Source organism: Python bivittatus, unplaced genomic scaffold (genome assembly GCF_059951505.1).
Source record: "Python bivittatus isolate LINGU-HERP-01145 unplaced genomic scaffold, Pbiv_v1 ctg000350_np1212, whole genome shotgun sequence".
Classification (NCBI taxonomy): Eukaryota; Metazoa; Chordata; class Lepidosauria; order Squamata; family Pythonidae; genus Python; species Python bivittatus.
Genome location: NW_028277074.1, coordinates 34,124,506 through 34,137,957, shown reverse-complemented (window position 1 = coordinate 34,137,957; position 13,452 = coordinate 34,124,506). Strand labels below are relative to the sequence as shown.

The 13,452-nt window shown below is 36.0% G+C and overlaps 1 protein-coding gene across 5 annotated transcripts in view; it reads left to right on the top strand.

Moving 5' to 3' along the window:
- Positions 1 to 13,452, top strand: part of BMX (BMX non-receptor tyrosine kinase) — a 28,624-nt gene that overhangs the window by 6,816 nt on the left and 8,356 nt on the right. For 4 of the 5 annotated variants that reach the window (XM_025168976.2, XM_088144911.1, XM_088144912.1 and 1 more), the window contains 13 exons: positions 255 to 411; positions 1,913 to 2,017; positions 3,107 to 3,188; positions 4,155 to 4,274; positions 7,022 to 7,083; positions 8,337 to 8,518; positions 9,087 to 9,149; positions 10,462 to 10,524; positions 11,263 to 11,317; positions 11,636 to 11,715; positions 12,290 to 12,417; positions 13,011 to 13,082; positions 13,205 to 13,376. In XM_025168976.2, the coding sequence (XP_025024744.1) occupies positions 265 to 411; positions 1,913 to 2,017; positions 3,107 to 3,188; positions 4,155 to 4,274; positions 7,022 to 7,083; positions 8,337 to 8,518; positions 9,087 to 9,149; positions 10,462 to 10,524; positions 11,263 to 11,317; positions 11,636 to 11,715; positions 12,290 to 12,417; positions 13,011 to 13,082; positions 13,205 to 13,376 (1,331 nt within the window). In that variant the 5' untranslated portion in view covers positions 255 to 264. The remainder of the gene's footprint in view (positions 1 to 254; positions 412 to 1,912; positions 2,018 to 3,106; positions 3,189 to 4,154; positions 4,275 to 7,021; positions 7,084 to 8,336; positions 8,519 to 9,086; positions 9,150 to 10,461; positions 10,525 to 11,262; positions 11,318 to 11,635; positions 11,716 to 12,289; positions 12,418 to 13,010; positions 13,083 to 13,204; positions 13,377 to 13,452) is intronic. The other variant, XM_025168974.2, reaches the window with a different exon arrangement.

The window sequence follows — 13,452 nt, the reverse complement described above, 5'->3', positions numbered from 1 at the left end:
AGTGCTTCTCATATTTATATCTTGCCATTTTTTTAATAAAGTAGAGTTATATAGATATAGAAAAAAGAACAAATGTGTTACCATTTTTCCAAGATCAGCAGATTTATAATTGTATAAACTTTTGTGGATCATGTGCAGTTAATAGATGGATGCAGAGGTATGTTAGAGTTCAAAATTAAATATAAGTTTGTTTAATAGCAAATAACAACATCTTTACTTTCTGGCCACTAATAACAATACTTATTGCTTTTTAGGAGCTATGAAATGGGAAACATGGAAAATGCTTCCATTTTAGAAGAGCTACTGATAAAGAAGTCTCAGCGGAAGATAAAAATCTCCCCAGATAATTACAAAAAACGATTGTTTGTTCTGACAAAAGCAAGTCTCTCCTATTATGAATATGGCAAAGAAGTGAGCAATTAATGTCTTATCTTACATTATAATAAGTTAAAGAACCTCTTTAATTCCTCTCCAGATGGGTTTAGGGGACTAGGGTTAAGTGTGCTTGAAGTAGGACAAAAAGATGTGTGCTCAATTGAAGTAGCAGACAGTAGTTGGCGAAATGTGTGAAAGTATCTCTGCTTGGGAGTAAAACTATATATGGTTATAATAAAATAAAAAACAAATTGATTGCCCATTCATGACACTGAAATCTGATGCCTGAAGTATCTGCCTTATTTGGTTTAGTGATACTATCCTTGTCCCTGGCATCTACTGTAGGTATTACAGAAATTAACCCTATGTGTGGATCTGTCTTGTCTTTATTGATTGAAAATTGAATGATTCTTTTACCCCATTCATGCCTTATATTATTACTATTATTTTGCCTGTTTATTTTGGATGTTTATTTTTTAAATTATGTTACTTTTTTGGCTGTAATCTTTTGTATGCTGCTTAGAGTTACTGTTGTGACATGGATGGTTATATACCTTATTTAAATAAATGAATAAACCCCAGTCCCTTTCTTTTTTGGAAATTTTGATTTAAATGCTTGGATGCCTAAGATTTCTGTAAGTTGAGTGATCACTTTGGGTACCTTAAGGTACTGGACATTCAAAACTAGAATATGTTTTTTTATCAAATACAAAATGTGTGACCATATATGATTCAGATCACATCCACTGAATCCTTCGAAAACAAGGAAATCATGCTCAGTAGCTTCTTTCTCTGGCCTGAAAAGAAAACAACAGAGTCCTTTATTCTCATATCCTGCTAAACAAACCATAGACTGACCTATCTAGTTCATTTTTTGTAGCCTATTGTAGGAGCCATTGGGCACAATCTGAGTAACATTCACCCACAAATTGCTTATCTACTTCTAAACTGTTTTATGGCTTATTATATTCTTTAAGTACAGTCACTGGCTGGCTTCACCACATTGTACCTAAACTGTAATATATTTTGTCGGTTTTCATTTAGCATGATGTATGAACCAAGCCTTTATCTCCTAAGATTTGAGAGAGGGACAGTTGATAGTTGTAGCTGTATTTTGGTGACCTAAGAAAGGAGCTAATGTCTAGCAAATCTGTGTTAACATGTTTGCAGTATAGTGGTGGGTAGGGAATTGCTCATTTTTCTTGCTCTCAAGAATCAGTGGTAGAGAGCATTTTGTTTCTAGATAGTCTGTTGTATAAAGGAATAAAATAGAAAATATCCAGTGGATGTCATTAGAATTCTGATGGGGAATAGAAACCTCTTAAATGCTGTGGATCTTAAGTTCCAACTATAAATTGGTACAAATAAACATATCAAAGAAACACATCCTCCAGTGATCTTCCAGTAAAACTGAATCTGAATAATCATTATCATTTCTTAAATTCTTGATCAGAAGAAAGGTGCCAATGTGGGATATTATGCTGTGTATATTTATGAAAATTAGTGAATCAATTCCTAATTACTGTTACATTCTTAGAAAAAAGGAGCTAAGAAAGGATCAATTGACATTAAGAAAATTCTATGTGCTGAAGTGGTGAATCTTGAGGAACCATCCCCTCCAGAGACACAATATTCATTCCAGGTAATAGCACTAGTGCAAACAACCAGTGTTTGTTGTAGGAAGGCTGCAGGCAGAATGCTGTAAAATGACTGTAGAGGTACACAAAGGTTTACCTCAGTAAATGAGGTAGGGCAAATATTAGCCTCCAAGTATTGTTGGACCCTAACTCTCATGGTCCCTTTGGCAATATGACTGGGGCTAATGGGATATGGATATAATAATACTGCCTGATTCTCAGCAACTTTGGGCAGTTTTTTTATAGCCTATTGTGCAAATTATTGTGTTCAGGAAAAGCAGTGAAAATAGATATAGACTAAACTATAATAGCAAATAAATGAAAAAGCTTGTATTTTAAAGTTTACATTTAAACCTACTTTGGAGTAGATTCTGAATTCAGATATAAACCCAACAGTGATTGATTCCCACGTATGCATCCTAGATCTATTTCCTCTGTTCCAAAAAGTGTTTATTTCCATTCTTCCTCCCTCCCTGGATATTAGTTAACAGCAACAATGTTTTGCTCTTTTTTGCTAAAATACAAATATTTTAGTATCTCATATGAACAAATCAATGATTAAAATGTCTTAAATAATACTATGTTTCTTATAATTTGAGACTTATTCAACAAAATATTATGGGAATGTATTACTCTGTGAAGAATTAGGATACGTGTTTATTGGTTTATAAGCTGATTCTGTCAGCTCTTAAAAGGTAAAAGTTATAATATTGTTTCATGAAGTCAAGTTTAATTACAGTATGTATTTAAAATTTTAGGTAGATGAGTTCATACACACACACACACACACACATATATACACACACATTTCCATTTTCTTTTGTTGTTTATTTTTCAGTTTCCATATATGTTTTCTCCCCCCCCCTTTTCCCCCTATATTATATTCTTTTTTATATATTAAAGATATAAAAGGTATAAAAAAATTGATGGGAATTTCAGATGTCCTTTCTAGCACATATGAAATATCTATGCTTGTTTTATTCAAACCTACAGATAAAATCAACTTCACACCCGAGCACATGGAATAAGTCATACCTTAGCTGTAATTCTTTTGAGCATTTGATAATGTCAGAATTACTGTCTATTATGTTTAGATTGTGTACAGAGGAGGCCTATTGTATGTTTTCTCAGCAAATGAAGAAAGCCGGAGGCAGTGGTTGGAAGCTTTGCATAAAGGTACCAAATATGAAGACTTCAAAACTGATTTTAAGAACTGGACCTAGCTTATTAGCAGAAATAAGCTGGATTTTGGTTGAGCTCATAAAATAAATCTTTGTAGAACTTCTGTACAGAGCAAAATATAGAGAAAGTATATATAAATAAAAAGGAGAGGGCTTTAGGATTTGAGTCAACTGTCATTTTTGTTTTGTTTTGTTTTGGTTAGTTTAGCCACTTTGAAAATATTTTTTGTAGTCCAAACCATATTTAATGAATAATAACTAAAATGGCCTTTAGTACATCTCAATAGTGTATCAATCGTCAAGGATATATTCCTGAAGTTTCAGGGTCTATGGCATGTATATAGGGTTCTCATTCATGTCAATGAAGAGAAGATCGTATTTGCAAAAGGATGTGGGTGTAATATTCATTTTCTATTAAAATAAATGAGAGGAGCCTGCTCCTGTTGGATTCAGTGTCAGCCCTAAAAATCAGATAATCACTCTGCTTCTAGGACTTTTTTTCTGCTAGTTCAGTTAACTGAATTTTTAAAATGTTGTATATTGCTTTGAAATATAATATGATGAAGGAAAGTCAGGCCTTAGGGTAGGGTCAGAAAGTTCTGGAAGAAAGGCATATAGAATGATCCTATGCATGTTTACTCAGAAATAAACTTTATTGTGTCCAATGAGGCTTTTTCCAGGGAAGTAGGGATACGATCAAAATTTAAATTGCTTTTAAAATGGTAGTGAATTGGTCATATGAAAAATACTGCACTGATCTTTTAATCCATATTCTCAGCCCATTTTCTCAGTGTGAATTGGACCTAAATTTTGACCTTGGTTACAGGGCCTAAGTGTATGTTTCTTCAAAGATAGGCTGCTATGGATTGAGGCCTCATTCCTTGATAATTCTTCAGTAAAGATATTATGATTCTATACAGCAAATCTTTTCTCTGTCTTCTTTTTCTTTTGTGCTTTCTAGAGATTAGTGGCAATACAGATTTACTAAAAAAGTATCATAAAGGATTCTTTTCAAACGGGAAGTTCTCATGTTGCAATCAGGCTTGCAAAGCAGCTCCAGGATGCACAATATGGGAAAAATGTAAGGTGCCATTTTATATCCTTTGTGTAGGTGTCAATAGGTTCCAAATGATATGTTGGACTATGACTCCCACCATTCTCAAGCTAATGCTAACCATTTTGTCTAGTTGCTAATGGTAGCTGTAATCTAACATATCTGGAGGACATGACTTCAGAAAAGGATGATATATACCATAATAGTAATCATATTGTTTTTTATTCAGACGTGTGAGGGAGCTTTTGTATTTCCAAAGCAAACTATCTACATGCAAATATTGCACCCAGACCCAGTTCATGCACGCAGGATCACTGTTTTGCTTGCAAATTATTTGTACAGCTAGATGAGGCATAAGAATAAATATCTAACCCTTTGTTGATTCCTTCCCAACATAGCCCAGGACATCTATGGGTGCAAAATTAAGGGTGGTTCAGTCTGTTCATGCAACATGTAAGAATCAGCATCTATAGTTTTCCAAGGGCAGCTAAACAGCTGCTTTTAGCCTAGAACTCAACCAGAAGTGGCCTGCCTCATTGTTTACCCCTAACATCTGGTATTCTCAGTTAAAATGACCTTTGAAAGAACATAAAGAGGACTATAACTGAGAATACCAGATGTTAGGGGTAAACAATGAGGCAGGCCACTTCTGGTTGAGTTCTAGGCTAAAAGCAGCTGTTTAGCTGCCCTTGGAAAACTATAGATGCTGATTAAAAGAATTCACAATCTTCAGATGCAAAACACAACGATAGTAAAAAGCCTTGATGATATATGAATCTAACTAACCTTACCACTGAATATAAACACTCACAAAAATGTATTTTTCAGATCAAATAGAGTCTTAGAATTCAAGTAAACCCAAACCTAATGCTAATTTAATCCTAAGGAAAATTACAATGTATTACTCTGAGCAGTAACTCAACAAGGAATACCAACTGTAACCTGCACCTGATAGAACCACTGAATATCAAATCTCCCTGGAAAACTAACCCTTACTCTCAGTTTTACCACAGATCTCAAGGAAATCTAACCCTAACTTCACCTAAGAGAAACTGAAATTTTGTATGCTGAACCATCAATCAGAGTCAGCAGTTCCAACCCTAAGATGAACCTAAGACCTCCACTAAGCCTAACCTCTCAATGGAAAGCTAGCGCTCACACTCTTTAACTAAAGAGTTCAAGGAAGCCAACCCTAACCCTAACTACACCAAAATGTCAATAGAAATATTTACTCTAAAATAAGAAATATACAACAAAATGTGAATCCAAGACTACCACAAACATGAAAGCTCTCAAAAATATACTTTTCTGGCCAAATTTAGCTATAGATTTCAAAGCCCAATCCTAAACTTGCTCTAACCCTAACCCTTTGAAATTTTATATTCTAAACATTAGTCCAGTAAGGAATATCAACTGAAGGTAAAATCTAATACCTACAGCCATTTTAACCATAGACCTGAATGAAGCTTCATTCTAACCCTAACTTCACTCATAAACTTATGGAACTAAGGTTTTATATAGGACGTAATTACTATAAAATATCAGTCTAAGATGACTACTAACCTTAAGAACTCACAAAAAACCTCAAAATTTAAATATTAAACTTAACCGCTGTTCTCAAGGAAGCAGTACTGTAATAAGCTTCACTATGATAATAGTATTATTGAACAAAACATTACCAAATGCTATAGAATTTGATTCTCAAGCTAAAGCTAAGTTTTACCATAGACATGAAGGAAGCCTAACCTTAAGTTCATGAAAAGGTCAATAAACATATTTTACCAGCATTCTTCACTAAAATGTATATTTAAGACTACCGCATACCCTAAAAATTCAATATATTAATTGGGACTAACATCTAAATACAAAATGTCATCCAAAATTCTATCCCCATATTACATTTAGTCATAGATCACAAGAAAGCTGAACCCTAATCCTAAATTTATCCAAAATCCAATATAGTTGTCCTAAACATGTTGTTAGGAAGCAATCTACATCAAACCATACAGCAAAGTTTTGTTTTGTTTTGTTTTCTGTGCCTTTGAGTCAGTTTTTGACTCCTGGTGACTACCTGGACAAGTTTTCTTGGCAAAGTGTTTTGGTAGTAGTTTGCCATTGCCTGCTTCCTAGGGTTGAAAGAGCATGGCCAGCCCAAAATCACCCATCTGGCTTTGTGCCTAAGGTGGGACTAGAACCCACGGTCTCCCACTTTCTAGCCTGATGCCTTAACCACTACACCAAACTGGATTTCATAGCAAAGTTACCACTAACTATAAAAAGTCATTAAAAATATAATTCTCAAATTAAATTAAACTATGGAATTTAAGGAAGTTGGACTCTAACCCTAACTGAACTGGAATGCCAATTAAAAGAGCAGAGGTGCCTTTTCTGAACGCAGTGTTAATATTCAGTTATCGGAAGTGAACATCCAGATATATGTGAATGTATGTAATGAAAATAGAACTTCTTAAAATGTGAAGCACTGAGATAGCTACAATTTTATTTTTCACTTATAATTATCTCATCTCTCAAAGTGCTTTCGGTTCATGAAGGGTTTCAAACATCAATTGCTTTTTATTTTAAAAAAATAGAGGTGATTTCATTATGCAAATTCCTGAGACAGGAAAAGAAATAAAAAATACAGTCTGAATTTAATCATAAGTAGGTTAGTATTTTTAATTATGAAAGCTGCCTGAAGATGAAAAATGTGCTGTTTCATCCATCAGTGCTGCCAAAACATGTTCTTTCATCTATTTTTAAAATTCTTAATATAGATTCCAGCCTACACAATGTAAGCAGTGCAATGAAGCCACTCCCGCCTATCCCAAGACAACTGGTAAGTGAGAACCTGGAAGAAATTAATTTAGGATAGGACAGATATGTTAATGGAAGTGGAAAGGACAACAATTTTATCACACATAAACAGACACAGGTTTCTTTTCTCTGGGAGTGAAGTTCATTTCTATATAAATATGCAATACACTCTGTGTCAAGCAGAAGGTATATCTTCTCTTTGCAGTGACAAGGATCTTAGCTTAACTCTTAAGATACACCCAAGTTATACCATTTTTTGTATATCTGGCTCAGCAAAGGAAGTGAAGCATGGAATTTTTATCTCTGTCCTTGGGGTCACAAACATTTAGTCCCATACATCCTCCTGAAAGACATCAGGGAATGACTTTTTCTTTTTTTTAAAACCCTTTTGTGCTTCACAGTTAAGTTCTGTTTCTGTAATACCTATTGCTAATAGTTTTCCATGTATGATATTTAGATAAATTGTCTTTTTAACACAATATATGTATGACATATATAAATATAAAACTTGTTTCATCTCTCCTATTTACCAATATATGGAGCTACCTTGCATAAGTTTCTGTATTTCTTATAGCCTCTTTCAAATCCAGGACACTTGTTTTCTTTCTAGGTTTACCTGATTGTCGCCAGTCTAGCCCAAGTCTTGTCTTTGAATGTCTGCAAATATACCTAAATGCACCCATTCTTATACTGAGGCATATTAATTGCATTTCAGTTGGATAGCATAGATCACGCTTCCTGAAAACCATTTCTTAGTGAGACTACAAGATAAAATAGAAATAAATCAATAAATAATGTTGCATTTTAGAATTGTGCAGATTCTAGGAAGAAGCAAGCTTATCTGTCAACAGTTCCATAAAGCAGGAATGGACAATTTGTAGCCCTTGGATTACATGAAACCTGCACCTGAATGTTGAAATCTCATTGCTTGCAATTAATTTGTTGTACGCCTCCCAGAGTCCCTTCTTGTGAGTTGGGTGGCCATATAAATGTGATTAAATAAATAAATAATTAAATACATTTTAGATTTATAGCAAAAGTGACTGATCCTTTCTAGAATGATTCCTTCCTAGCTGAGGAAGAGGGTATCAGAAAGAGAAAATTAAAAAGACAAGAGTTTCAGGAAAAGAGAATATTATAACCAAGAGTTCTGACCATTTGAAGTGTGCAGTAACGATTTGTGAATAATGATGATTATAAATGTGGCTTTGTTTTGTTCCTCCATATTCTCTGGATTGATGTATTTCCCCTCTGCCCTGCTGGCTTTGATTTCAGAAGATGAAGTATTTTCACAAATCTCCAAATTTGACATCTCACAAGCCATTTCTGAAAGAAGTTCTGGCTGTTTATGATTATGAACCAGAAGGAAACTCTGATATTCACCTCATCAAAGACAACAAATATTATGTCTTGAGTGATGAGAATCTTGACTGGTGGCAAGTGAGAGATTCTGAAGGGTAAGGGGTTTTTTTTACTACTGTTGGGAAAGAATATGAAAGTCTCCAACAGAACCAACAGGAACACAATTATTCTCAGCATAGATTATCCATCAAAGTGATCAAAGCAATCTCTGTTCTATAACCTGTCCCATATCCTCGTGGCAGTGTGATATTTTTATATTGTACCAACCAATTATGAGAATATTTATTTCTGAGAGTTTAGCTGACTTAGTATCATTGGAACCAAGCAAGTTTATCATCCAGCTAAACTGGCTGCTATTGTGTCAGAATTTATATTTATTTTAGCCTCCCCTAATCTTGGCATTCTTCACATCTGGTGGGGCCCATAACTCAATGATAGTTAGAAATTCTGGGAAGTTCCAAAACATCTAGAGGGGATCAGGGCAGGAAAGTTTTAGTAGATGATAGAACTAATCTTGGCTAAAAATAGTTAAAAAGGAAATGATGGAGTCGCTACATAATACTTTTTGTACTTACAGTACATATAACATCCTTTTGCTTTTTATAGAGTTTTTATATTTTGCTTTTAATTTTATGAACATTATTTTATACTTTTTCTTTGTAGAAACGAAGGCTTTGTTCCCTGTTCTTATTTGAAGGAGGTATCTCAGACCAGTGAAGAACTGCGGTAAATATGTCTCCCAGGCAGCACAAAAATCATATACAGTGGTACCTCGGGATACGAACTTAATCCGTTCCATGACTCTGGTTGCAACTCGAGTTGGTCTCAAGTCGAGGTAAAGTTTCCCATAGGGTTCAATGTAAATCCGGTTAATCCGTTCCGCCCTCCGAATTTGGTCACAACCCGAGGCAAATTTCCCCATAGGGTTCAATGTAAATCCGGTTAATCTGTTCCGCCCTCCGCCCGAATTTGGTCGCAACCCGAGGCAATTTTCTCTTCAGAGCCTGACTCCCGCCAAGCCTGCTCTGCATTTTCTTTGGAGCCATGCTAACACACACACCAAAAACCTTCGCAAAACACCGCAAAACACACCACAAGCCTCACCGAACATCTCCTTGCTACCGCGACCTCGCCCACAGGAAGCCGCGACCGCGTGGCAGCAGGGAAAATGGCTGCGAATCCGGTTCGTAAGTAGAGGCAAGTTCGTATCCCGAGGTAAAATTTTCCTGCCGAAGCTGGTTGTAACCCGAAATGTTCGTTAGTAGAGGCGTTCGTATCCCGAGGTACCACTGTATTATTTTGACAGGACATTTAAGAAATGTGCTGAGAGAAGACCTGGAACTGCTGTGCAAAATTTTAATAGTAGCCTTGGTTCTCAGACAATAGGGGCTAGAGCACATTCATCCAGAAAGATCATCATAAGCTTTCAACAGATGTTCTAAGCTGCTATGAAAAAGGGGAAATCTACACTTGGCTCCCATATTCCTAGTCAGCCCTATCTCCTTCAAGCTTTTAGAAGAGGAGGGATGGAAGGGGGTTTGGTGATAGCTCCATGTTTGGGATTAGCTTCCTTGTTCTTGTCCCTGCCATCATGCTTAATCAGTTTCCCAACACTGGAAAGCAGAGAGCAAGGCAAGTAGCAGTTGTGCCAGATACCCTTCTCTTGCCACTGCCCATTTATCTGCTCTATTTAATCACTGGCATCAAGTGGAAAAGTGGCAGAGCCAGGGAAAGGGTTTCTATAGGATGTAGGTCTAGCAGGGACCCAACAGTGCCAACCCCTGATGCTTTCCCTGGAACCCATGTCAAAAAGACCATTATAGACTTCACCGAGTCAGAAAGTAACATGGAATTTGAAACCGAATTAACATGCAGTGCCATACGGTCTTTGTAAAACTTGGATTTGAGTCACATAGGATGTTAATTTTCTGTGAAAGAAATTCTGCGGAGAAAAGGGTGACTCCAGTTCCAGATGTAGATGTAACTGAAGAATAAAATGGAGATGGAAAGGACTGATTTTCACTTTTTGTTTATGCAGAAAAACCACTAACACAGCTGAAGTGATGTCTTCTGAAGAGGATGAAAACATTGATGAATACCAGTGAGGAGGGTTTTGGCTATAATGTCACATAGGGATTGTGGCTGTAAAAGAATTGGGGCTGCCTTTTTCACAGGATACATAGCCACAGAAAGCAATGCCCTGATCATCCTATGAAAACCAGACACCGCTATACACGGATGCAGTTATTTATTGCATTTATATCTTACTTATCCTCCACTCACTTTAATTTTTAAAATAATCCTGTGATTTAAGGTGAAAAGAGAGAGTGACTGGCCCAAGATAGGCTGGTGCATTTGGTGACTGAACATTTGATCCCAGTTGCCTCAGGCCAACAGTCTAATGATTATTCTATTAATAAAGCGATCCTAATAAAGCAACAAGGCAGTGATCGTTAGATCATTCAATATATAATGTCTTAATAAGCTTCCCTAATCTGCTAGCCTCCGCAGAATAGTTTTAGCGCTGAAAATATGTGTTGAATAAATAATAATTATTTGAATTGTTATGCCTGTTATGGTTGTTAATTAAAACAGTCATCTGTTTTTATGCTGGTGGCTGGGAGTTCAGTCTCAGAAGATTTTAGTTGAAGATTTCTTTTAAGGATGTCACAGAAATATTTATTTAAAAGGTGCATGCCATTTTCAGACAATAATAAAACCTTTTATTTGTCAGGAAACTAAGCTACCTCTTTTAACGGATTCTGTGATCCATGTTTAGATAATGTTATTCCAGAAGGATTGTACACTGTAAATGTGTTCACTGTTTCATTTGTTGCAGCTGGTATGCTGGAAATCTCTCAAGGGTCCAGGCAGAACAACTGCTACAGGAGAAGGTGATGTTTAAAAATCCCTGCATTTTTTGACTGGTTTCCTTGTGGCTTGCTCTGGAGTAGTTATTTGTCTCATGCTTTCTGGGATTAGACAGTATTGTTGAAGAAAGAAGTATGGCAGATAATTTGAGAGCAATGTTGGCCCAGAATGTTTTTATTTGTTTTTATTACTGCTGAAGCCCAAGGAATCACGTGGAAGTCAAAAGCACAGTTTAACTGCATGTTAAAAAAGCAACATGCCCTCATTTAATCAGAGATGTCTATCATTTTATGAATAACACTACAATAAAAATTCATTTCTAGTCTTCTTTTTATTGAAAGGGGAAAGAAGGTGCTTTCATGGTTCGCAATTCCAGTCATGTGGGAAAACACACTGTGTCAGTGCTCAGCATGACTTCTAGGTAAGCAGGCAATGTATGTGAAGAAAATGTGTCCTGCATCTACATTACATCACGTGCATTACCATTTCAGTCTTGTCTTAGCACATGTAAATCAATCTATTCTAGTTCTTACATCACTTCTCATCAGGCATCTGCAAAGGTATCAAAAAAAGGAAGGTGGCAGTCACAACCATGTGATCAAAGTACCACCCTTGTACATTGACACACATAGAAAAGAAGTAGGGCTTTGATTGTATGTTCACAACCACCATATTCACTTTTTTGACATGCCTTCCCCTATCTTTGGTTCTCATACAGTTCTAACTAAATTAGACCAATTTGAATTTTACTTTTTAAAATGCCTTCAAGAGGTTTATAGGAAAACTGAAATTACAGACTCCTATAATCCACTAGTATTATTTTTTGATAGTATTTGTAGATTAACACATCTGGAAGGGAGCAAAGGCTGGTGTAGAAGCTCACTCTCTTAAGAGTTCTTCCAAGTATTAAAATATGTTCTAGAAGCATCTTCTCCTTTTTCTGACATTTGATGGGATTTTCCACAGTAATTATTCTTTGTTACCATTATTTTCAGCACTGAAAAAGGAACAGTAAAACATTATCATGTTCATGTCAACAATGCAAATCAGTTCTACCTGGCTGAGAATTACTGTTTCAGTTCACTTCCCAAACTTATTGACTATCATCAACACAATTCAGCAGGTAATGTTGTTTAGCGTTTCATGTTTTCATGTGCTCAGCATGTTAGCTTCCCTGTTTCAACATCTTGTTTTAAGTTTGTTTAGTAAGTTTGTTTACAATCATAGCCTAAGAATGGAAGGAGGAAATCCCTTTTCTATCCTTGCTTATTCCTCTGGGTGATTTGGCTACCATATGCAAGCCATTATGTCCCACCCTCAGTTTCCCATGTTTCATACAGGATTTAATCCTTCTCAAGGATACAAGATTTCATACAGAATTCAGTCCCTTGCAAGAGTATATTAGATTACAGCTCAAGAGAAAAATTGTAAGAATTACTGCTATACAGTTTGTATGATGGACACATGGCTGAGAATCACAGACAAAGTGACAAAACCAGGAAGATTCAGAACAGAATCAAGGGTATGATGGGGTTGCATATCTAGGAGTTGCAGGAAGATGGGCAGGCATTAGTAGCATATCTGTGCATAAGCAGATGTTATTTTGGCTAGCATAAAGCCACTATTGGATGCACCCCTTTGGGAGTGGGATGTGGACTTATTTAGACACACCAAGTTTAAATGATAGTTATGAATAATAAATAAACTTATTTCCAGGTATGGTCACAAGACTCCGACATGCAGTGTCTCCAAAGGCAAGCCTTCTACCACCTGTACCACTGGACAAAGGTAATGCAATGACTGCTCTTTTCAAAAGGATATTTTTGTGCTGGACTGGAATTAACTAAGCAGATAATTTTTTGCCAGTGAAATAATTTGCTGAACTAATACCAATTATTTTTTCACATTAGGAACCTGGGAGCTTAACCGCGAAGAGATTGTTTTAGGGGAAGAGATAGGGAGTGGATATTTTGGAGTGGTGAAGAGGGGAAGGTGGAAAGGAAAATATGATGTGGCTGTTAAAATGATCAAGGAGGCATCAATGTCTGACGATGAATTCCTTGAAGAGGCTGAAACCATGATGTAAGCAATGGCTTTTCTTAAAGGCCCTATTTTAAATCAAGAATGCTGCCCTTTGAGGCAAGGTCAATGGCTACTA